The sequence below is a fragment of the Hevea brasiliensis genome, chromosome 16 (genome assembly GCF_030052815.1).
Source record: "Hevea brasiliensis isolate MT/VB/25A 57/8 chromosome 16, ASM3005281v1, whole genome shotgun sequence".
In the NCBI taxonomy this organism is placed as follows: Eukaryota; Viridiplantae; Streptophyta; class Magnoliopsida; order Malpighiales; family Euphorbiaceae; genus Hevea; species Hevea brasiliensis.
In genome coordinates, this window is record NC_079508.1 from 51,075,059 (window position 1) to 51,102,679 (window position 27,621).

Here is a 27,621-nt window from a genome sequence, read left to right on the forward strand (position 1 = left end):
TGACCTAGTTCCCTTGATTTTCGGGTTTCGGTCAAAACTATAAACTTGTAGATCTATGTCTAATTACATGCGGAACAAAATTTCAGGTCATTCTGAGTTGTGTAGACCAAGTTATGGTCAATCTACCAATGCTGGACAGAATGTACCAAAATGATAGCTTTAGGTCATTTTTAGGTCACTTTTGGTTCGGCCAGTTTTGGTACCTGAACTTGTGCAAGCTATTTGGCTTGGTTTTGGCCATTTCTGGGCTTTGGTGTCTTCATAAGAATTGTAGATATATGTCTCAGCTATTCATGGTAAAAATTTGAGGTCAATTGGACCTGTTTTGAGTGAGTTATGGCCAAAATACTAACTACTGCCCAAATGGTCAATTTTCAGGCTTTCAAAACACTTTCGGATTTGGTCATTTTTCAAGTTACCTTCTAGGCAGAATTTTGATAAGCTTCCTTCATGAAAGTTGGCACATTTTGTGCCTAGTTCCACCTCCAATTGGTCTCATACCAATTGGAGCCACACACTTAAGGTTCTAAGCTAAAATACACACTGCCCTATTACAATTTGTTCATCCTTTACCAATTACACATCCTATGCTTACCAAGTTCATTCTTCCATGCCAATTCTGGTTTGTACCATAACATTAACACATTTAGCAACACATTTTGATCATTTTGGCAGCTTATAACTATTCTCAATATGTACACTATAACCCAGAATTTTTCAAGTCCAATTATAACAATTAAACACATGAATGCACCTCATTTACATGTCCAAATTCAAACCTTAATACACACATACATGCTGCCATCCATAAAAACATAATTCAATAATATAATTCCATAAGCCAAACCATGAAACAACACATTTTGATCTTCTTCATAAGGCTGCCACAAGTTTACACATACCCATCAATTTCCACTTTCACTTTTTAAGCTTACAATTCAAACCTTACACATGGAATTCAATTTCAATACAATTAAACATTTAAATCATCATCCAAATCACTATTTACATACAAGAAAAAACTGTTCTTATTGAGGTTCCATGGCTGCCAAAATGTACATCTCTCTTAAAACATCAAACTTCAAAAATTCTTCCACAAATCAACTACCCATAACATCCATTCAAAGTTTAATGAAGTAAGATTTGAAAACACTCACTTACCACTTTTGAAATTCTTCAAAACCTCACCAAAACTCAACTTTCTTGCTGCCTATCTACTACCCAAGTTGTATAGACAAACTTTAGTGAAGAAATCAAGTGGAAAAGGTGAATTGATCAAGGTTGTATGGAGGTTAGGAAGCTTTGGCCATGGTTGGCCGTCCATGGAGGTTTTGAGAGTTTTTTTTCAATTCGGCAAGGTGAGTGAGGTTGAAGAAGGTGAGTGATATGCTGTCCATAATATGTTTAATGGTCCACTTTAGTGGAGTTAGTGGAGCACTAATAGGATTAAAAACAATTTTTTATGTTAAACTTCCATAATTTAGTTTTTATCCCCCATTTCTTTCACAATTCTCATAAAGTGTCACAAATTAATTTTTCATGACATTTCTAAATTGTAATATCATTTATTTTTAATGGATATTTAGGTCAAAAGATAACTCGGGGTGTCAAATGACCACAATGCCCCTGTTCGGATTGCATTCCTAATTTTTCAGTAACACCGAGTTTTTTCATTTTCTCGATTTCTCATTTTTCTTTGTACTAATTATTTAATTTTTCTTTGATATTTCTAATGACATTTATACTTCAATAGATGTTTATTTAAGTCTTAAAAATATTTTTTAGGGTTCCCCGCGGTCCAGGGCTTGTCAACGGTCCACACCGCAACTTCAAGGTGCGGTCACCCATCGCTAGGGTTCTCGGCTTGTTTAACTTGGTTACATTTCATTGCTATTATTTTTCCTTTATTTTTCTTGTATTTTCTTTTCTTGTATTTCATTATTTTATGTCTCCTCACCAATATTTAATTGTAGTTCTGGGCATTCTAGCTGTCCGGACAACACTGGTCACTGGAACAGTAGAACGCACTACCGAACATAGGGGTGTTACATGGTGTCAATTCCTACCAAATATCTTGAACAGAAAGTTAAGCACTCATCAGCAATGTAAGCTTCAGCAATTGATCCTTCTGGCTTTGCCTTATTCCAAACATAAAATTTTAATTTATGCAAATATCTCTCAATTGGGTACATCCATCTATATTGAACAGGTCTAGCAATCTTGGCCTCACTTGGTAAGTGTACAACTAAATGCACCATAATGTTAAAAAAAGATGGAGGAAAAATCATCTCTAATTTGCATAATGTCAAGACAATTTGCTTCTTGATGTCATCCAATTGAGAGCTATCTAAACTCTTACAGCATATATCTCGAAAGAAGGCACTTAACTGAATAAGTGGCTTAGCAATATTTTTAGGAAGGAAACGTCGAATTGCAAGAGGAAGAAGTCGTTGTATGAATACATGGCAATCATGACTTTTCATTCCAGAAATCTTACATTCCTTCACATTAACACACCTGGATATTTTTGACAAATAACCATCTAGAGTCTTTAGATTAGCCAACATCTTACATAAGACTTCCTTTTCATGATTAGAAATAACATATTGTGCCATTGGGACACAAACATTGTTTCCATTCACAATTAGATGAAGCTCGTGTCTAATGCCCATACTCACCAAATCATAAAGGCTATTCAAATTATCTTTCGTCTTTCCTTTGATGTTCATTATAGTTTCTAACACATTATCACACACATTCTTTTTAATGTGCATCACATCCAGATTATGCAGAATAAGAAGTGTCTTCCAATAGGGTAACTGAAAAAGGATACTCTTCTTCCTCCAATTCTCGAAACTATTTGAAGCATCATACTTCCTTTTAATACCTCTATTAAATGACATTTGAGTGAAAGTTTAAAGCTCCATTAACACCTCGTCACCTAACAGTAGTTTTGGAATTGCTCTTGTCTCTCTAAAGCCATTGAAGACTTAGTGTCCTTATGCCATTTATGACTAGGAGGCAAAAACCTTCTATGATCCATATAGCACATTTTCTTTGTACAAGCAAGGTGTTTTGCACTAGTATATTTGTGGCAAGCAGGACAAGCCTTGTAACCTTTTGTTGAACACCCTGATAAATCTCCATAAGCTGGAAAATCACTAATTGTCCAAATAATGGCCACATGCAATGTGAAGTTCTTTTTGCTATGTGCATCATAAGTCTCCACACCAACCTCCCACAACTCTTTTAATTCAGCAATTAAAGGCTGCAAAAAAATATTTATACCCATTCCTGGACTATGCTTACCAGGAATAATCATTAACATCATCAAATTGGTCTGCTTCATACAAATCGAAGGGGGCAAGTTATAGGGTATAAGAATTACAGGCCAAATGCTATGTTGGGAGCTCATATTTCTAAAACGCTGGAAACCATCAGTTGCCAATCCAAGTCTAACATTATGAGCATCACTTGCAAATGAACCATGTTGTTCATTAAAAGACATCCATGCAAGACTATCAGCAGGGTGACTCATAATTCCATCATCTATCCTTTTTTCCTTATGCCATCGCATATCAGATGCTACCTGATTAGACATAAACAACTTCTGCAACCTTGGTTTTAAAGGGAAATATCATAGCATTTTATATGGAGTTTTTTTCCTCTTGCTTTTCCCTTCATCAGACTTCCACCTAGATTATCCACATATTTGACATGATGATGCATTGGCAAATGATCCCTAATATAATGTACAATGATTTTGACAAACATCATACTTCTCATAGTGAAAGCCTAGACCACTAACGTACTTTCAAGCACTATTGTATGATTCTGGCAAATTTTGCTTTCCATTTGGAATAAGCTCCCTTCCAAGCAAATCATCAAATGATCTATTGATCCATCGATGAAAACTCTTCATGTGAAGTAACTTCACTATAGCAGCCAATTTTGAGAGCTCACATTCTGGATGTAACTTTTCCTTAGCTTCCCTTAATAGAAGGTAAAACATGGCAGCATCCCCTTTAGGTTCCTCTCCAACCGATGCTTCAGTAGAATCTGTTCCAATGTTGACATTAGAACCGCCATATATGTCATTCACTAATCCAATCATATCATCATCGAAGTTTTGATCATCATTAACAATTGGATCATCATTGATGTCAACATCTTCATTTAGAGACTCTCCATGGAAATACCAAATGGTATAAGATTTGAGAATTCCATGCTTTAACAAATGGTACCTAACTTCAAATTGACACTTGTAATTGACATTTCTACATTTTAAGCAAGGACATGGAATCGCATCTACTATTAATTCATGCCTAAATGCATATGTCAGAAAACCTTCAACTCCATGAATATATCTAGGGTCCTTTCTATTCTCAATTCCCATCCAACTCTTATCAGGAGCCATATCCTTTAACAATTAAAAATAACAATGAATAACAACAAATATGATAACTAAAGCATGTAGGGAAAAAAATTATCTTGCATGTACAAATAGATAAAGAACAAATAGGTACTAAAAACAAGTCATTGGTAAAAATAATGCAAGATAATGCAAGTCAGGTGAGATAGCAGCTCTTTTTCCTCTTTCTTTTTATTTGTTTTTTTACTTTTAGTTTATTGGGAAAATTTTGTGTTTTTACGTGGATAGTGCCTATTGATTGTACTATTCAAAAAAATGCTACCAATTTGAAATCACAATCAAATTGATTTAAATTGAAATGAGAATTAAATTAAAATTTATTAAAATTAAATTGATTAAAATAATTATTAAATTAAATCATAATTAAATCAATCATGTCAATGGGATTCATGAAACACCTGTATAAAATCATCAATATTTGATATTTTTACTCCTAGATCATAAATATCAATAACTGTAGAGGGATAATTCACATTTCAGTGTTACAAACAGTCCTATCATATTTGGATCAATAATCAAGATTAAATAGTCAATCTTTGAAAGAATAATCAGGGAGTAAATCCACTGCTGAATACAATTCAGGCCTAAAATCATTTTCTTTCTCATCCAAACAATTCACTGATTTACAATAATCCACCAACTGAAACAACAATCATGTTAACTATACAAAGATGGCAAAATAAAAACAAGCAGTATACAAATAAATCAATTAGTAATATTTAAATTAAATGTTTATTATAAAATTGATGTAGAAAAATGATATATTTATTATTTTAATAATATATATATATATATATAAAAGTTAATTTTATACCAATTTTTATAGTAAATATTTAATTTAAAAATTGTTAAATTATTTTTATATAAAAATATAGGAATCATTTGCACTCGATACTACTCTCAAGTAGGAGACAAGATATTTAAAGAGATGGATCATTTGGAAGCTTTGAAGATTGCATTAACTACTTGGCCTAGTTGGACAGAAAATGACATTGATTCTTCCAACACTTCAGTTTTCTTCCAAGGAGTTGTAGCTGCACATCTAATTCTGTAATTCAATGATTTTTATTATCATCTTAATTATTATATAAAACTAATTTCCTATACTAATAATAATAAGTTTAGACTTTGATAGTGCTAAATAAAGGGATTTAAAAAAAAAAGAAAGAAAAGTAGAGATCAGAGAGTGGACTTGAGCTTGAATCTATTAGGTGAGTTGTATATTTTTATGGATCAATTGACCCCTATTTTTTCTTAATTCATCTTTGTATTTAAGTATTAAATCCTTTTTTTTTTTTTAATGGAGAACATATTTAGTAATGGGAAATTAATCCTATTTTAGTAATAGAAAATTAATTAATCTCTATGTATTGAACATATTATTGCGTGCTTGTAGTGTAAATGTTCCTTTATCTAAAAAAAATATGAGTCTTATCTTTCTAAATTCAAGACTTAACTATTTTTATATGCATGTATATTATATAATTCATCTATCTATTGACTCCAAAATTTTTTTACTATATTTCGCTACTGGCCAGACTTAGAAAAAAAATATTAATTCTTGTAACCCATTGAAGTGGGGCTGAGTTGAATTTATGACGTTATAAGTTAATTCTTTTGTTTTAATTCACTTTTTCCCCCCTACTTTCAGTGCAAAGGAATGAAATGATCCAAACCCAAAGGCAGGCAAAGGCATTAGTGTTTAGATTCTAATGGCTAACAGAAGACATGAAAGGTTGTTTGCTGTAAAGCCATAGAATCAATAACTTTATGAAAATAAAATAAAATGGAGAAAGAGAAAAAAAAAATAGAGAGTAAAAGAAAGAAAGATTTTGTACCTGGTGGGACTTCTCTCTCATGGCTGAAAGCCAATTAGTGAGGCTGAGGGAAAATAAAGTCGGCAGAGTGCAAGATAGAAAGTAACAAAAAATATTTTAGGTTTTATGTGGAGATGGCAACCGTAGGATACTCTTAATTTGAATTTAATTAATATTAGAATTATTTTAAATTTAATTAAAATATATTTTAAATTACACAAATTCATTTTAAATTTAGTTATTACTTTTAAAAAAATACATGAAATCTTTAATTTTATATATTTCAAGTATTAATTAATATAATAAATATTTTTATTAATAATTTATGTATTAAAAATTTTATAATTTTATAAAATATTTAATTATAAATAAATTTATAATATTTAATTGATAAAATTTAAAATCAATCTATATTATTTTTTAAATTCAAATAATTTTTAAATAATATTAAAATATACCGACGAATACAATATTTGACCGGTAATAATTTAAAAAAATTTATTGAATAATCACAAAAAATACTGATGAAAATAATTTTGATCGGTAAAATTAAAAAAAAATTAAATAATTTTTAAATAATATTAAAATTTATTGACAAATATATAATTTGGTCGGTAATAATTCAAAAAAAAAAATCTCCAGTTGGTCAAATATATAAAAGAGGCAAATGCTGCTACATTATTCCTGTAAATTGAGAAAGTTTTTTCAGCTTATATTTAAAGATGTTTTCTGTCAAACATAAAGTGACCAAGACAAAACAGGATAGCAAGAACACTGCAGCTATGTTTTTTATTCCAATTTTTAATCACGTTAATGCCCTTGTCAAGTCCACCCATAAGCTATTATTTTTCATATTTTACTCATATTGTCTTAATGTAGCCCTTGGGTTGTCATGAACAGAGAAACAAGAAAGTTACAAAGATTCCCAAAGTCAGGTAACTTTGGCACAATTCTACACAAACAGCATTGAAATTGCCATGAAGAACAACAATGAGTGAATACATAAGCTTGACACTGAAACAACAACAAATCAACTACCAATTCAACCAGACAAATCAACAAACATTTGGTGTTCATAAGGGCCGCTATCAAATCTAGCTCGATCTCTCGAGTTGAAGAGAAATGTAGAATAACAGTGAAAGCCCATCACAGCAAATAAAAAATTCGATTGAATTCCCTCCTTCCCTTGGAAACCTAACCATATCAAATCCGCAAGTCCAAAACGTGAATCACAGCAAATCATCAAAATGGGGAACATGCACCTCAAAACAATGATATTAAAAAGGAAAAAAAAAAAAAAAACAAAATCACAATAGCGGAAGCAATTACTACTACTATTAATGGTAACAATCAAGAGAGAGAGATTACTAAAAGTATTACCTCGAAGAAGAAGAAGCAGCAACAGCTAGAGGTTCTCAACGAGACTTTTCGACTTTCCGTGGCTTTAAGAAACAAAGGGCATTTACTTGTACCCTTAACTCACAATTCAGGGATCATATATATAATTGTCTCTTACATGTGAGAATTTTTTTTTTAAATTATGATAGAAAAGTCATCCCCGGTAATTCAATTAGAGGCAAAAAATATATTAATCCCCTATAATATAAAAAAATTATGATTTGAGGATCATAAAAAAAATTGGTCCCCAAAAATTATCCCTTATACTCACTTTTTTGTAGTGTTATGTAGTCTCTCCTTCTCCCTTCCAGTCTCTTTGATGAAGTTCTCTCTCAAGTGAACTTTAAACATTGAAAAGACTAATATTTAATTTTAACATTAAGCTACCTATCTATTATTACTCTCTTTCAATCTTCCATAATATTGTCTACCTCTCCCATAAAAATTAAATTTAGTTAAGAACAATAAAATTAGATAAAGTATATATATATAATTCAAATTTTCTTTCATTATAGTTTACATATAATAATTAAAGGTTCTAATTAGCATTTGAGTGAAAGTTACAATTAATTACTAAAAGAAATAAAAAAATAAAAAATAAAAAGGAGGAGAATTAAAAAGAAAAAAGAAATATAAAATTAAAAAGTAAAAAAATGCCTAATTACCGAAATTGGGAATCAAACCCACGTCAAGTTAACAAATACTTGCCAAACCTTTACCATTGAACCATAGTTGTATATTGATTCAATATTTAACATAGTTATTTATGTACAAACCTATTAACTGTATGAGAATTATATAAACTTTGGTAAGTGGGATGGGTTGACTTCTCTATAAAAGGAGAATTCCTCCTACTCTCAAGGGGTAAAATGTGATGACAGGAATCCCTTTTCTCTTAGCCAGTGGTCTCGATTTTGAACCCTGGGTATGAAGTACTTTTAAAACTTGAGAGGAAGCACCTTGCCCCCCCTTTGTGGGCCTAACCGAGGCGAATCTAGATTACTCGTGTTAGTGAACTTCGAATACCAAGTGGTTTCTACCAGAAAAAAAAATCTCTCCTTACTTTGTTATGGAGTAAAATAAAATAATTAATTTTAATGAGATTTTAATTAAAATTTTATTTAAATCTTTTAATGAATTATTTAGTATTTAAAAGTTTTTTAAAATTAGGTTTAATTTTATAATTTAAACGAACCGAACTCGAGCTTGGCTTGTAAACGAGTAAAGTTTGAGTTAAGCTCATTTATAATTTAAACAAGCTGATGACGAGTTGAGCTCAAATTGAACTTGAGTTTAATATGTTTTGAATGAGCTAAGTTTGAGTTGTGATATTAAAATTCGAATCCAGTTCAAATCAAGCTCAAATCTAAACAAATTAATTATAAACGAGCCAAATTTGAACAAAGTTAAGCTCATTTACACCCTTACTTACAACTTAAGGTGGGGGTCTACGCCTTTAGAAATCGTGCATAGAGCATAAAGGTGATACTAATTTTCAGAATGTGAAGGTGAGCCTATATCTTTCGTGACTAAGAATGCGCATGCACGATGATCGTGCGTGGGGCATTAGTGTGATGCTAATTTCCAGAATGTGACACATTCAACCGAATTGAATAGAAAGCAGGGAAATGCTCCCTTTCTTCTAGTAGCTAATTGTATTTAGCTGGCCATTGATGGCGTTGTTGTTTTTATTTTTTCCAATGAATGGGAGACATTCAACCGAATTGAATGGGAGCGTCCCATTCAAGAAGCTAAGGGTATTTGGTTACCAATTGAATGGGAGACAATCAACCAAATTGAATGGGAACGTCCCATTCAAGAAGCTAATGGTATTTGGTTGTCAATTGAAGAATTAAGATTTTCACAACCCATCTAGAAGGAGAAAAAGATGATTCACACATAGGCTAGGTTGGAAAGTAAAAAAATCATTTTTTAGATATTGTTTTAGATTTTATTTATTTTTTTATTTTTATATAAAATATGTTAAATTTAATTAATTGGCATTAAATTTAATTAATTTATTTTTTTCAAGTGCATTATAGTATAAGTTTAGGCATTAAAAAAATAATTAATTACTATGAAGTCCTTAAAATTTGTTAAAATTAATTAATTGGCCTCTAAAACTTTTAAACCCAATTAAAATATTCCTACTTATTCAAAATAGAACTATTTAATCCTTTTATTAACTTTTCTTAATAGATTCCGTCAGTTAAACATAAAAAGTAAAAAATGCCCATTTTCTTTTTCTCTTCCTCAGATAAAATGCCTTTTCTCCCCTAATCACTCATCTCCTTCTCCCTGCTCTGCTTTCTTTTAATTTGGTCAAATCCATGTTCGATACTTCTCACCGACTAAACTCTATTTGAATGAGGGTGAAAAAGAAGTAAATAAAGATAAAGAAAGGTAACTAACTTATGTACTCCTATTTAAAATGAATGAATTAATGAAAGGTAATGATAAACAAGGCAAGTCTTACCCTCATTTATCTCTTAAATATCAATTTTTCTTACACTCCAATTTCATATTAGGGTGTAAGGAAAGAGAAGTGAGAGTTATAACTATTTTTATTTCTACATCTCTTAATTTATGATTCCTTCACGTCTTCCAAAATTTAAAAAAGAAAAAAATCTCTTTTAAATTTCCTGATAATTACTCTTAGAGTCAAATAAGTCATTATCAAAATTTAGTATGATTTTTAAAGGGCTTTAGAATTTTAATGTCAAACTAAACGATTTTTTTGGTATTATTGTAAAAGTTGCTGTTAGAAAAAACTCTTCTTCAAATATATTAGTTAAGAAGAAATTTGTTTAAAATTAAATTTAACTTTTTTTAATCATAAAAGTTTTAAAACAATTAAAAACTTTTTTAAAAATTATTTTTTTTACAGTATTTAAGATGATAATCTTTCAAAATACTTTTTAACCTTATATCAAATGACTATTTAGGAGTGAGCATAATTTGGTTTAGAATTAAAGAATAGATCAAACATTTCAAAATATAAAACTGAAGTAAAACCAATGTTTTGTAAGATTGGATTGACATTGTAATGATTTCCATATGTTTAATTTTGAAAATTAAGAAATATTATGCAAGTTAATTTGTAATTAATCCTGAAAAATATAAGTGTATAATATAATATTTAAATCTTTCCAAAAACAATGTTTGCATAATTGGTCACTATTTTGCATTTTTTACTTACCTACAGTGTCATCTGTTTTGATCCCTTCATTTCATTGTTTTGAGAGATTTTTTTGTAGTTATTAAAATATATTTTAATTTTCAATAATATTTTTATCAATTTCTTAAAACATTTATAATAAATGAGGAAAAAGAAATATTGTAATGACATTTATTACAAATATCATTTTTAGTGACATTCATCAAAATGTTGCTCAAAATGATAGTTGTGTTTGGTAAAAAGTTAAAAAAATCAAGAATTAAATGTTACTTTTGTGAGTTTTAATTTTTAAAGAGGATAATGATGTAAAAAATTAACATAGTCTTTTTAAGTATTCTAATAATATTAATGAAAGATTAAAAATTACAAGAGTAATAACTATCGATCCCTTATTAACCTCGTATCAAACACCCTTTTAATAAGTAAAATTATAATGATATTTATAAAAAAAAATAAGAACAATAAATTATAATGTCACTTTTCATAAATATTACATAAAGTGTTACAAAAAAATTTTATTATAAATGTTATTTTACTTTGAAACACACGCCATCATAATACATTTTTTATTTAAGAATATTCATTAAAAATGTCATTTAAATTAAAGTAACTTTATCTAGCTTAAATGATAGATTGTTTTAGCCTGTGTTTTATGGTAGTGAATTAGGATTTAATTTCACTTATTGTCTTTCAATTTTAAGACTTATTTTATCAACGTATTTTAATTTTAACTTTTATTAAAAAATATTAAAATTTTAATTTAATATTACTCAAAGTCTCTTTGTGTATATTCTATTAAGTACTCTCATCAGAAGCTAATCTTAACTTATGAAAATGAATTAGACCAAAAAAAAATCTGTCATATGGAGCGAGTACTCTCTCTCTCTTATTTTGATAAATAAAATCACTCATGTGATGAAAGACTGTTCTCTCTACTCTACATGATAGAGAGAAAATTATTTTTTATTGTGTTTAATTCAATTTGCAGCTAGAGTATCTAATAGAATTTGGCCGAAAAGACTTTGGGGGCTGTATTAGATTGAAATTTGAGTTTTTTATGATAAAAAAAATTCAAAATGAGGGATGACAATGATATAACTTTAAAATTGAGAGTTGATAAGTGAAATTAAGCTGGTAAATTAGTTGCACAGTACATTTAGCTAGAATGAGTTGATTGTGGAGCCTATGTATAAAAAAAATAACAACATTACTTGTGAATATTGACATGCATTCCTAATAAATAAATTAATTAGCATATCTGCGTAACAAATATCAATGCATGCAAGAATACGATATTATTATAAGAAAACGTACTTCAGTTATATTTATGAATTGATGGGAGGAAAAGTTCACACTCAATATTATAATTAAGCCATGCATATATTAGTTAGAAAAATATGTAATATATATATGTATATATATGCAATATATATAGCTCGCTAGCTAGCTAGCTAAATCTATACAACAGCTAGTCCTTTCATTTTAGGTCTTCTTTCTGGGGGCTCAGGAGATATTGCCTTCCTCTTGCTAATATTATTATTGATGTTGTTATTGTTGTTGTTGGTGCTTCCACTGTTGTCCATTCCTTCAGTACAAGAGTGGTCAAGGGATTTTAGAAGATGAGGCTGCAGCTTCTCCATATCTGATAACTGAAGAGGCTTCAACAAGAATTCCTCAGCTCCTCCTTCCAAGCACCTATATACATAGAACAAACATACATGTACTTCTTGTCCAAATTATATATAAAAAAAAAAAAAAAAAAGAACACAGAAACCAATTCAGAAACTTACATGCTAATTCTAGAAGGTATATTTTCAGACGACATAACTACGACTGGAACGTCTTTCCAAGAAGAACCCTGAATACATGGAATCAAAAAGCTCAGTCTTTGATATTAAAATGCAGGTTTTTTTTTTTTTTTAAGTTTCTCACTTGAGTTGTGAAAAATTGCTGAATCTTCTAGCAATAAATGCTAGAGAAGGAAGGAAAAAAAATGGAAAATTAAAAAATATATATAGCTATCGCACACCCCTTTATAAAGTTTAGCTTGCCTGTCATTTGTTTCATCCTTGTTCTTCTGACAAATATGTCCTATGGTCCCCTCAAATAGTTTCTATAATACATATAATTAATATATACCAGGTGAAGATATAGTTGTCAGTTTTTTGAATTCAGGAACATGCAAGCTTCAAATAATCTCTCTGTCTCTCTCTCTCTACTGTATATATATTTGGATATAAATGAGCCATAATTGAATTTAAGTACATTTTTTTTTTATATATCAAAAAATTTTAAAGAGAAATGATATCAGAGTTCGAGTTTTTGACGCATATACTAGTGAGACAATATATATATATATATATATATATATATATATATATATATTATCTACACCATGTGATCCAATAGTATATGATGCTCATGCTCTATTGTAAGTTGAAAATTGCAGCTTCTTAGTTAATTTCTTGCATTACCCATGTTAAAGAAAAGCACACAACTGATGGTAATTTACCTTGACTCTTTTGAGTAAATCATAGCCACTCATCCCAGGCATGCAATAATCTGTCATTATCAAATGGACTTTCATACCCTGAAATTTCATAAAACATACAAGTAAAATGTCTTAATTAATAGTTATAAGCTAAAAGAAAACAAAGAGGAGAGAGTATACTTAGGTTTATTTTGGCTCTTTTATATTAATTCTACCCAACAACGTGTTGGAGAGGGAAAGAAAGAAAATGCATCACGCTATTCACAGAAACAGCTAAACTACTCTTTGTATTGGGAAAGAAAGGCATGTTTTGAAGGATACCAAATGCAAACCCAGATAGACCAAAAGAGGGAAAAGAAAACAATTAATACGTAAAAGACAGAAAAATGTGATAGAAAAGAAAAAAGAATAGGTGATATTCAAAGATCCTCAGCTTCTTTGTCAAGATTAAGCGTGGATAACTCTAAAAGAAACCCCAAGACACAAACAAAAGTTACAGAAAGATGAGGGCAAGGGGGAAGCAAGCAACTTTGGAATGTATCTAATTTCACCTTTAATTCCATTACCCAAAAAGTTGAATGTTTATGGGTATCAAAGAAACCAATTTTTCCCCTAGAAAAATCTCATAAAGACTTGAACAGATGGCTAGCTGGAACCGATCGATCTCTCCATGTGCTTAACATATATATAAACACTCTTTACTATGATACATACTAGTCATCTTTCTGGTCCACATATAAAGCATATCGAAATTCCAGTTGTAATTAAATATGACATCTCTTTTTGGGTTTTTGCCCTAGTTTTATCACTATTCAATGCATAAAAAAAATAAATATATATATATATGTAAATTAGAAATGGCATGTGAAAACTAAGGAGTGATACCACTTAGAATCGCAATAAGAGAAAAAAAAAATGCAAGAAATGTACTTTTGGGTATAGGTGGTCCATGGCAAATCTTTAATTCAGATTTGTGTTGATATTTTGCAAGACAAATAATATGTGCAGGATTAAAGGGTAACATCATCAGTAACATGTAAATTAATGTGCCTTTTTCAATACGACCCTATGTAATAAACTTCCCCTATAGTTAAGAATTAAACCCAATGTTAATTAATTTGGAATTTGTGAATTATATATTTAAGTGTGCCATTCTTCAATCTAGGTTTCATCGTACAAGCTCTTCATAGATTAATAATGGAAATAGTGGTCCATGACCGAGATTAATCGATTTAATTAATATATGAACACATCTGCATTTCAGATATTTTTCACTTAATATATACAATATATCATAATTGTCATAGTATTCCTTAATTAATAACCATATTATATTTTTAAAGAAATGATATATTGTGTTATATTTTTTTTTCTTTTCTTTTCGTTACATATACATTTAGAGGAAGAAGTGTAGAAATTCTTTGTTTTTTTTAAAGCTTAATTAATTCATGAAAATATAGTTTTTTTTAATTTTTTCCTCATGTATTTGCTGGAAATTTTCCTCTAGGAACTCTTCCTGTGTATTTAGAATTGTACGAGTTGGCTAAGACAATACAAACACATATAGAAAGAGGGGCTTCAGCGAAAAGGAAGAAGAAGAAGAAGAAGAAGATGGTGACACACACAGACATAGATGGAGAGTGAGAGAGAGAGAGAGAGAGAGAGAAGAGCTTCAAGAAGACGACCTTACCTCATGTTGTGTTGATTGGGAGGAAGAGGAGGAGTGGGAGGAAGAGGAAGAGGAGGAAGAAGAAGAAGAAGATGATGATGAAGAAGAAGCTGTAGACGCATTGTCTAGTTTTTCAAGCAATCCCAGATATTCTAATGCTTTATCCCCAGAGTCCACGCAAGTTACTGAAACAAGAGAAACAGCAAAAAAAAAAAAAAAAAAAATCCATAAAGGATATATAGAAATAGATTCCAATAACAGGAAATTCTCGAAAAGTATTGGGTTTAAAACATACAAATCATATAATCTATGTGCAGAATATACCTTGATAAGAAGAAACTCTAAGCAGCCTCTCTAAAAGCTTCCTATCAAGAAGACTATCATCCACAGCCAAGACATGAAAATGTTGCTCCTGCTCCTGCTGCTGATCTTGCTGTGCCTCTTGTTGCTCTTGTTCCTGTTGATGTGTATTTTTAAGACCTGATTTCTCCTCCATTTGGTCAGAAAGAAAACTGCGCAACCCAATTATACCCAGTACTAGCTTCTGCTATTCCTTATATCACCACACACAAGAACCCCTTATATACAGCAGCTTCAGAGAGAGAGAGGGAGAGAGATGAGAGATGTGTGGGGTTATTCCGTGGGGTTTTTATGAAGTAGGTGAGAAGCAACTGTGGGTTTACAGCAGAAGTAGAAGAGATTTTATTATATTTTTTTTCTTAAATTGCAGAGAAGCAGGAGAGATGTTATTGTTCTTATTGTTTTTTTTTTTTTCTTTTCTTTTCTTTTCCTGGTATGATCTCTTCCTAGATTCTCTCTACCGTGCTGGTACAACCACTCATCTCTCTTTCTCTCTTTTCTTTCTTTCTTTCTTTTTTATTTCTTTTTTCTTGGTTTGAATTTTGTTTGATTGCTAAGGAAAATCAGAGGAGATCTTTGTTCCCATTTAGTCACGATAGTGTAAAAAGAAGTTTATTTTTTGTTGGAATGGAATTAAATTAATTAATTTATTTACATAAAAAGATGGTTAACTAATTTAACTACAATTTTATTATTATTAGATTAATTTATTTGTAATTAAAATTTGTTTGAAAATTAATCACCCTTGCTTTGCATGCAATGCTAAATAAGTCTTTGGTGGTATTAAACCAATTTGTTCCAACCAACAAACAGCAAGTAAGATGTGACTGCTTGAAAGACCTCTCCTGCCTTCCCAATATTTTTATTATTCCAAACAAAACAAAATTCATACCATTTTATAATATAAATTAACTAAAATGTATATAAAATTGAATAAGACACTGTCTAATTTTAAATATTAATATTTATTATAAAAATATTTAAAAATATTACTATTTAATTTTTATATTTTCAAAATGATGAATGATAATTACTTGATTTCTTATTTTAAAAATATATTATTTAATATTTATATTTTATTTTTATTAAACTATTTGATTCATTTTTTAAAATTTCATTAGTCAAAATTTTAATACTAATCAATTTAATATTTAGTTTATTTATTTTACTTAAATTAATTTATTAGTTCATATATTTTAAAAAAATATAATAATTTTTCCTTGTAATTTAATTTCGTTAAATTTTTTAGTCACTCTTATTATTTTTTTGTATTCAAACCGTATCATCCTTTTCTCTTATTTTTCTCTTATTCCCTTTTTTTAGTTTTTCCCTCTTGTCCAATATTTTTTCCTTTATGCACCAACACCATTATCCCCCTAATTCTCTCTATTTTTATCTTTTGATAGAAATTAGTATAACAATAAACATAAAAATATTAATCAATTTTCAGTATATTTTCTCATATATCTCTAAGTAAATAAAGTGATAATTTAGAAAAATTATTTTCCCATAAATAAAGCACAAAAATAATATTTAGGAAATTGAATGAAAATTTATGAACAAATTAAAAAATATATAAATTCAAATTTAATATTCACAAAGTAAAATTTTTGTTTTCATCCTGAAAAATATTTTTTTAAAATATAAGAATTAATTAATTAATTTTATTAAAATAAATAAAATAAATAATAATATTTTTTAAAATATAAAAATTAATTAATTAGTTTCATTAAAATAAAAAGATTAAATAATATTTCAACTTGACAAAAATATTAAATAATTTAATGAAAGTATAATAAATAGATTAAATAATATATTTTTAAAATACATAAATAAAATAATTAATTTTATTAAAATAAAAAAATTAAATAATAATTTTCCTAAATATTTAATTTTCCCTAAACAAAATATTCATCTCGTAACATATGAAAAATTTAAAAGCAAAGATCCTAAAATTTTTCTCAAATATATATTAAAAATCAAATAACTAAACTCATACCTCCAAATGAGAATGATTTCATTTTTATGAATGAAAGCACGAGTAAATGACACAATAAGTATCCATCAATTCTTATGTGAATATTTTCCAAAAGAAAAATAAAATATCCAAAAATAGAAGAACTCTGAGTGCCTCGATTAACTATTATTATTTTTTCTTAAAATAAAAATAAAAAAAGCCACATCACATAACGGTAACTGTAACACCATTGTTTATATCATTCTTTAAGTGGCCCAGCAGTCCTCAGCAATCCATTCCAATGTCCATCACTGCTTCTTGCAACACTGTAAATTCATTCACAGATTGAATATTAATTAAAATTAATTATAAAAAAATGGTAAAAAAAAAAATAGAAATATTGAGACAGATGAAGAGAAAGGGTAATGCAATGAGAGAAATGGAGAACCTTTTTTGTGCAAAAAGAGTAACAGAGCAGCAACATAATAATGAAGATTTTGAGTACTGAAAAGGGATAATTTTGGGACCACTTTGTGCGTAGAATGTCTATCTAAAGCCAAGAGACCAATCTCTTGTAATAATACTGAAGGGGACATCAAATAAATCTATGGGGTCCATTTGTGGGACCCATTTGGATCCACCCAAAAAATTACTATTAATATATCAGAAATCTTCCCCCCACTATCCCTGCCTATGGGTCCCTTCCTAATGCAATCTTTTGTGGGGCCCGTCCCCTTCTGCTCTAAAATCTCCATCCAAATTTCGAATTTGTCCCCTTTCCACAATGTTTTACCATTTTCATATTCCTATGATTTTTTTTTCTTCTCTTTTTTTTTTCCACTTGAGTGTGGACCCCGGATCCTGTCTGCCACGTGGTGCTTACTCCATGTGCTCCTAACAGCAACCATGGAACTGACGTGGGCGCACATGAACCGTCAGATCACGTCTCCGTCTTCTACAATGATGTTGCTTGCCTTTTTTTTTTTATCTCTCTTTTATTCAAATGTATATAATTTAATTTACTATATTTCTAAATTTTTTGAGAAATTTATTATAAATAAATTTTATAAAATTAAATATAATTTTATTATTTTTAATGTGATAATCCACATTTCATACATTTGTATCTTTCAAGAAAAATAAAAAAATATATCTTTTAAAAAAATTTATCTACTTGGAAAAAATGCAAAAATTTAATCCCAACTCTATCAAAGTCCTTAATTTTTTTTATCAAGTTAATTATTAAATATATTAAGAGCACGGTGTAAAAAAATTAATTATTGTTAATTTTAAAAGATGAAACCCATATTATTTAAAAAAAGTATGCATGTATATTAGATATAACTAAAAATCTCCTTTTTATCGTCAAAATTTCTTCCTCCTCTTCAAGAGTCTTTCCTCTTAAGTCCTCCATGAGATCTAATAAAACTACAACTTTCACATCCGCAGCCTAACTACACACCCCACCTCTTGCTTGTACAATATTGCTCATTAAGTGTTCGCATTTTTGCTTGAATGAGATTCATTTGAGTTTATGAGCAATCATGGATATATTGCAAATTAGAAATTTGTGAGTCTAAATTCCTAAATATGAGACTGTTGTGTCTTTTCCTTCTGTCCATTCTAATTTGGCTTCTCTTCATTGTCATCCGTATCAAAGATGTTTGTTTGTAGAGGAAGAAAGGGAGAGCATATGTTATTTGTTTGTAAAAAGAATAAGAAGCGAAAATTATTGGGTATATATGAAATACTAAATTCTACTTATACATGTGTGGGTTATTGAGTCATTCTATAAATCATAGAAAGTGACTTTTACGTCTATATAAAGTGAGAAAGCACATGCTTCGAGTGTATTGTAGAATTTTTCAAAAAAATAAAAGAGAAGATAAAAACACATATTCCAAATGTATCATAAAATTTTTTGAAAAATAAAAGGAGAGGAAGAATCTATCTTTTTGTAAAAGAAGAAAGGGAGAGCATATGTTGTTTGTTTGTAAAAAGAAAAAGAAGGGAAAATTATTGAGTATATCTGAAATATTAAATTACACTCATAAAAATATTGATCATTGATTCATTCAGTAAATCATAAGAGGTGACTTTTATATTTATAGGAGTGAGAAAATAAATATTTTGAGTGTGTCGTAAAATTTTTTAAAGAAGAAAAATAAAGAGCACATTGCTATGAGCAAATCATATAATTGTTCAAAGAAGGAAAAGAAAGGAATAGTTTTTTTTTCTGTAAGTTCCATATACGTATTTTTATACTTATTATAAATTTTAACACTATACTTATTTATTTAAATGTTCAATAATAAGAAAGTCAATTTTATAACACTATACAAAATGATAATTTTAAAAATATATTTTGTGATTTCAATATATATTGATATTCTAAGAGAAAAAATATTTTTTTAATCAAAATGACAATACTATGAAGTAAATAAAGGACAAAACTTTACTCCCTTAAATATCAATAAGTGAAACCATTATGCATTTACATTTTCAAAGTTTGCCATAAAAAAAAGTCAATTTTTGTGACAAATTTCTTTAAGCACAAGTTATACATATATTTAAAAAAATACATATAAACAAAAATATAAAATTAAACTTATTACATATAGGGAAAAGATTTCGAGAAAATTCTTATATATATTCGATTTATCATGGACACAAGATATAAATACGTAAGATTCATCTATAGGATAGGCAGTCCCACTATGCATTTTATATTTTAAATCTATGGTAAACTAGGTCAAGGTAATAAAAATCTAGAATTTCATCATATTAATATTAGGATTGAGTATCTCAAAATTAAAAGTGACAAATTATATTCTCATTCTTACTAAGTTATCATTTTCTTCATTTATACATGGATTAATTATTTAATTATATGTAAAAATATTTTAATTTTATTTTATTATAAATGAAATATTATAATTGTTAGATTATATTAAGTCAATCATTCAATTGGCATTGTTACAAATAATTACAAGTTTGATATGTTAAACTTTTTTCTCAAGGTCCTTTTAATAATGAGAGATAAATGTATGATGAAACTTTTACAAAATGCCAATGTTAAAATGACAACTAATTAATTGGGCCTTGACCAAAGTGTTAACATTGAAATTGTTTCTTTCTTTTTAATTTTTACTTAAGAATGCATGCTAAATTAGTCAAATATACACATTCACGCGTATATAAAAGAATTATCACTCATATCTTTCTATGTGGAAAAAAAAAATCACAATCAATTTTAATTAGGGTTTGCATAAATATTCTAGGTTATCTCAATTGAAAATAAAATAATGTAGTAGAAATTAAAATTATTTTACTATTTCAATATAATTATGATTTGTTTATTGATAATTGAATTGAAAATTATACTAAATTAAAATTAATTAATATATATATGTAAATAAAAATAAAAAATTATATAATTTATATAATTACACTTATATTTACATTAATTTATAATAAATCTAATTAGATCATGTATCATTTCCTATTCTCTTTAATTTTTATTGATAATTTATCTATTTATTTATAATATATACAAATATACGAATGATATGATAAACTTAAAAAAATAATAAATTTAATATAATTATAATATTTCTTTACTACTAATTATTCATGAGCGAGAATCCGAATAACCCACTTATAAAAGAACTCTTATGCTCTGAACTTCAAGTTTTATCTTAACGTAAAATCCTCTTCCTCGTTAGAGTCAATATCATATAAAATAATTCTTAATAGATCATAACAATCATAAATATAATGTAAATCATAAATATAAGATTTAACTATTACCCTGATAATGGATTTTGAACAAATAAATTCTTATAGATCTAGAAAGTGTACCCGATGTGGAGTTTTAATTGAGTCATGGTAATAATTGAGAGAGACCCTTTAATTCAATAAACTGATTTCTCCCTCTTCACCCTTCTTGATTCACACACAAAACTTTATTGATAGAAGACTTTTTTGAGATAACCCTAATATCTCTGACTTTATAAAAGAGAATGTATATGACCTTATAGGTCGAGAGAGGACCAACTTATATATATATATATAAGACTTAATCTGGTACGTCCATCAAGTATCCTTATACAATTAGAATTAGGATTTACTTTAATTAAAGTAATCATTGTATAATTAGGATTTTTATTAATTAAGTAAATATCAATTAATATTGAGCCACATTAAAGGAATTGATTTTGGCCCATATAGTAATATTAATTACCAGACAAAATCTTACATTCTCTCACTTGGCATAATAATTAAGTGATATAAACTTTAATAATATAAATATTAGGCGTGCATGGAATAAACAAATCCCTTCCATAATGTACTTCACAATTACCTACCTATAATAAATTATTAAGTGTGAGTTATGGCAGTTGTACATTATGTAATCACATACTTCCTTCCATATACCACAGCACTAATAACTTACCATAGTAAGTACATAATAGATATATGTTTATCACATCATGGTCTACAATAATATCTTCAAAGACTTTTTCTGTTATCATTCACTCAAAATATTATGTGTACACAATCATGAGAAACATGAAACACTTTAATCTATATCAGAAACACATCAAGGAGCTAAGAGTGTCAAAGCTAATATATTATATGTTAATACAACCAAGACCCATTATAAGAAAATGTTCTTTAAATATCTTAGGTTGTGAATCCTTAATTAACGGATCTGTTATCTTGAGATCACTACTATTATGCTCAATAGACACTCTTCATTTTTGAACTTCCTCCTTTAATGACAAAATACTTTAATTCTATATGGTTGGTACCTTTAGCATATTTGTCATTTAGGGAGAAAAAACTGCTACGGAATTATCACAATGAATTCTCAGCGGCTTGCTAATAGTGTTGACTACCTCAAGTCCTGAGAAAAAATTTTGCATCCATAATGCATGAATTATAACTTCAAAACATGCTACAAATTTAGCTTTTATAAGGATGAAACATTGTCAGACTATTTTTGGCGTTTTTCCATAATATTGTTCCTTCAGCTAATAGGAACAAGTAGCCAAAATAGACTTTTACTATCAACATATCTAGCAAAATCTGAATCTAAGTATCCAACCACTTCTAAATGATTAGATATCCTATAAGTGAGCATGAAATATTTAGTTCATTGCAGGTACCATAAAACTTTTTTTGCAGCTTTCTAGTGATCAATTCTAGGATAAGGAATTGTATAGGTTTAATCATACATCAAATTGCCCACAACTAAAACATAAGAAATTGATTCCATTTCTTTACATTCCATATCATTCTTTAGACATTGATTAAGACTAAATTTATTTCCTTTCTGTATGAGAATAATTTATGCTGAATATTTATGCATATTAAATTTCTCTAGAATTTTATTAATATAGGCTTTATGAGACAACCTAACAGTCCTTGTGATATATCACAGAAAATTTATATTCCGATCACAAAGAATATCTCTCCTATATCTTTTATTTCAAAATTCTTTAAGAGAAAATCTTTAGTCTCATATAATATGCCCAAATCATTTGTAGCAAGTAAGATACCATCAACATATATAATTAAGAAAATGAACATACTCCCACTGATCTTAAGATATATATATACATGGATTAATAACTTTTTCTTTAAATCAAAAGACTTTATGGTATCATTGAACTTAATATACCACAGGTGGGAAGCTTACTTAAGTATGTATATTGATTTCTTAAGCTTACACACCATATGGCCTTTTCCTTCAACTGAGAAACCTCTAGGTTGGTCCATATAAACTTTCTCTTTAAGTTCTAGACTTAGAAAAGTTGTTTTTATATCAATTTGGTGTAACTCTAAATCATAATGAGCCACCAATACTATAATAATTCTTAATGAGTCTAATTCTTTAAAACTGGTGAGAAAGTCTCCTTATAGTCAACACCATACTTTTGAGTATAATCTTTGGTAACAAGTTTGATTTTATATCATTCGACTTTTCCATTTATACCCAACTCATTTAAATCCTTTAGGAAATTTGACGAAATCCTATACTTTATTCTATTCCATAGATTTTAACTTATCTTTCATGGCGTCTAACTACTTGTCAAACTCAGTACTTTTCTATGGTTTATGAAAATGAAACTGAATCTGTATTGATTCCTTATGTCAAAATCTAACTCTTCCAAGTAAACCACATAATTATCAGTAATTGCCAATCTCTTTTCTCTTTGAGATCTTTTTAATGGCTTTTTTTTTTGTGGATCACATTCATTAGTTCTTTATAAGTTAGCTTCTTAAGGGTGTGTTTCGTCATCATGTTATGTAGCATTATTAGAACATTCAACAACTGCTAGAACAACACGTGGAGTAGGGGTGCATATAGAAACATTGATAGGCACAGGAAAATCAACTTTATTTTCTTATATAGCCACATCCTGTCTCTCAACACTCCCACTAAATTTACCATTCTCAAGGAATTTAGCATTACCAGTTTTCATAATTTTCAGACTATGATTTGGAATATAAAACCTATACCTTTAGATTTCTCTGGATGACCAGTAAAGTATCTACTTATCAATTGAGAATCTAATATCTTTTTATGTGAATTATAAAATCTTGCTTTCACTCAGCAACCCCAAACATGCAGGTGCCTTGAACTAGGTTTCCTTCCAGTCCACAATTCATAAGGTGTCTTTGAGAATGCCTTACTAGGAACCCTATTTAATAAGTATATAGTAGTTTTAAGTGCATATATCTATAAAGATATAGGTAAATAAGAGTTACTCAACAAACTCCTAATCATATCCATTAAAGTTTGATTTCATCTTTTCGCCATCTCATTTTATTGAGGAGTACTTGGCATAATATATTGTGTACATATGCCATAACTTTCTAAGAACTTTACAATAGAGCAGGACATTGTCCCATATCAGTGTATTTTCCATAGTATTCACCACCTTTATCTGACCTTACTATTTTTACTTTTCTATCTAATTGCCTCTCAACCTCATTTATGTACACTTCAAGTGCATTTATTGATTGAGATTTTTTATTAAGCAAATAAATATATTCATAAAGTGGAAAATAATCAATAAAGTTAATAAAATACTTTTCTCCACTAAAAGTTGGAGTATTAAAAAGCCCACATATATCAGTGTGTATAATTGCAAGAAGCTTATTGCTTCTTATGGCTTCTTTCTTATTGTGTTCGGTTTGCTTTCTCTTAATGCAATCCACACACATTAAGATCAATAATATCTAAATTCAGTAGAATCTCATTCTTTATTGAACTTTCCAATCTTTCTTTGAATATGTGACTCAAATGCTTATGCCACAAGAAAACAAAATTATCATTTAGTCTATTATGCTTAATTTCAATATTGCTATAAGTGACAGGCAAGGATTCAATAAAATTATCATCAAGTTTCAATATATATAGATCATCAGTAAGAATTATAAAAACAATAATGGAATTATCATTATTAGTATATAAATTGAAGCATCCATGCCCAAACTTAACATTGAACCCAAATTCATCAAGTTTTGAAACAAAATGACATTCTTAAAAATTGAAAGCACATAGAAGGTTTTAATAGGTCTAATTGATAGCCATTATCTTAAACCAAACGGTAAGTCTCTATGCCTTCAATTAGAGCCTTCATATGGTTCCCCATAAATAGAAAGTCTTAGTTGAGTTTTTAATTTGGACCATAAGGAATCCTTTTATCACATTAGAAATATAAATAGTAGCATCAAAATCAAGCCACCAAGTATTATTAGGAACTTCAAATAAGTTTGATTTGAAACATACTTAAACATAAAGATTATCTTTCTTTTCAAATCAAACTTTATCTTTCAGGCAATCTTTCTGATAGTGTCATACTACCATTTATTCCTTTCCTTAGCTTAAGGAACATTTGAAGATCCTTTTTTTTTTCTTCTTAAACTTTTAGGCTTTAACATTAAGTCTTTTATTAGCTTCTTAACCCATAATGTTGACAGAATGAGTCCCTTGATTTTTCAATCTTATTTCCTCCTAAACTAGCTCACTGGCCAATTCATTACCATTCCACTTATCCTCCACAGTGTTGTAGTTAATTTGAAATGACCCATATTCAAGAGGTAATGACTTCATAATGAACTACACCAATAAGGAATCATCAACCGTCATCCTTAAAGTTTATAGTTTTACTACAATATCACTCGTTTCAATAATATGCTCTTGCATACTCTTTGATCCATCATACTTCATGGTCGTGAGTTATGCCATTGGAGTACCAGTGAGTGACTTAACTTCCGAATAAAACATATCTTTTATAAGTTTAAGGCATTCTTTTGCATTTTCAGTTTATGGAATTGTAGTCTTAATGTTATTGGCAATAGTCATTCGCAAAAACATAAGGCTCAATTTGTTTACCAATTCCTATTGCTTATGGTATAACTTCTCTTCCTCACTGCTTGTATCCATAATAGTAGCGAGTTAACCTTCCAATAATGCGAGGTCAAGGTACAAGACACCTAAATGGAACTTGACTTGCTCACACCATTCAAAGAAGTTTAACCCATTAAAACAATAACAGATTAAGCTTGCGAATGAAGAGAAAAAGGCTGCAATATTATATTTATATGTTCAAAATAGATTCAGATAACTTTAACAATTAGAGTATACTATAGTTCTCCTTTGAGCATATACTATAATATACTATCCTAAATTAAATGCCTTTAAACTTGATTGGATAATAATTAACTTACATCAAATATATATGTTGTCTTTGGACATTTAATATATATTTGATAAAATATTATTGTACTCATAATTCTCACTATCACAGAATAATTGATTTACCTTTAGGTAAAGTCCTTAAGTTCTAATGACTAGTGGGTATCAATTAATCCATTTTTCATCACAGGCATGCATTAGTATTGATAATTGATAATTTTTATATGCATGTAAACATCATTCATAGTTCGGCCACTTTGGTTACTAACAAACTAAAACAAATATCATAATGCATGTATATAAATTATGTATTTTAATAAACCTAATATTTATTCATTCATTAGGTTTAATTACAAATCTTAATTAGATTTAGAAGAAAATATAATTTTTTTTTTGCTTTCCTTGCTTTCGGGAGAACACATTCTCAAAAGAATTATTCTTTTCAACATGTTTTCTTCATCATGTTGAACTTTCATGGCTTAATTAAATTTGGACCAAAACTTTAATTTAGTAATTAATTAATTAGTTAATTTTAAGCATCTTACATCACAAACATGTTTTCACGTAGTTTAAAATTCATGACCAAAATAATTAAGCCACTTTGATATATATATATATATATATATATATATATATATATATATATATATATATATATTGTTTCTTTTAATTTCTTTCTTTTGATAAAACATGATCTCAAACTTAAATCTCTTTATAACACGATTTTTCATTGTGTTAATAATACTTATGCCCAAAACTTAATTGAGTCAAATTTTAATAATATTATTATTATTATTATTTTAATCATTAACATTAATCATAAAACTTTCACGATTTACATTTTAATTCTACTCATATCTAATAACAAATAAGAACTTCAACATTATGTTCATCATCATAAATTTAATGGAGAAATTTAATTGTTTAAAACCTAGGGCTCTAATACCACATGTAAAATAATTCTTAATAGATCATAACAATCATAAACATAACGTAAATTATAAATGTAAGATTCAACTATTATCTTAATAATGGATTTTGAACAAATAAATTTTTACAAATCTAGAAAGTGTACCTGATGCGGAGTTTTAATTGAGCTATGGTAATAATTAAGATGGACCATTTGATTCAATAAACTGATTTCTTCCTCTTAACTCTTCTTGATTCACACACAAAACTTTATTGATGAAAGACTTTCTTGAGATTACCCTAATATGCCTGACTTTATGAAAGAAAATGTGTGTAACCTTATGGGTCGAGGAAAGACTAGTTTATATATATATGTATATACAAAAAATTTAATATGGTACGTCTATTAAATATCCTTATAAAATTAGAACTATGATTTACTTTAATTAAAATTATCCTTGTATAATTAGAATTTGTATTAATTAAAGTAAATATCAATTAATATTGGACCACATTAAAGAATTGATTTTATCCCATATAATAATAGTAATTACTTATAAAATCTTGCATATGAAAGCCCTCATAAAAGGTTGAGAGGTATGCATATCCTAACTTAAATTAGTTTCTCAATATTAGATCTCATTGTTGATTTAAGCATAGAAGAGATTGTCAAATTGATTCATCTGGTTTTTTTTTT

General features: G+C 28.4%; 1 protein-coding gene and 1 long non-coding RNA gene across 2 annotated transcripts; both read right to left on the reverse strand.

The window, feature by feature from the left end:
* Positions 1-7,009: 7,009 nt before the first annotated feature.
* On the reverse strand, positions 7,010-7,943 carry LOC110642088 (uncharacterized). Its single transcript, XR_002492379.2, has 2 exons — positions 7,630-7,943; positions 7,010-7,443 (listed from the first exon to the last, which is right to left on the reverse strand). It is a non-coding gene; the product is annotated as an uncharacterized LOC110642088 (long non-coding RNA).
* A 4,177-nt stretch (positions 7,944-12,120) lies between these two features.
* On the reverse strand, positions 12,121-15,978 carry LOC110641799 (two-component response regulator ORR9). Its single transcript, XM_021793641.2, has 5 exons — positions 15,310-15,978; positions 15,007-15,170; positions 13,338-13,415; positions 12,616-12,683; positions 12,121-12,520 (listed from the first exon to the last, which is right to left on the reverse strand). Exons 1-5 carry the CDS (start codon positions 15,479-15,481, stop codon positions 12,283-12,285), a joined length of 720 nt encoding a protein of 239 aa, XP_021649333.1. The 5' UTR covers positions 15,482-15,978; the 3' UTR covers positions 12,121-12,282.
* Between the last annotated feature and the right edge of the window lie 11,643 nt (positions 15,979-27,621).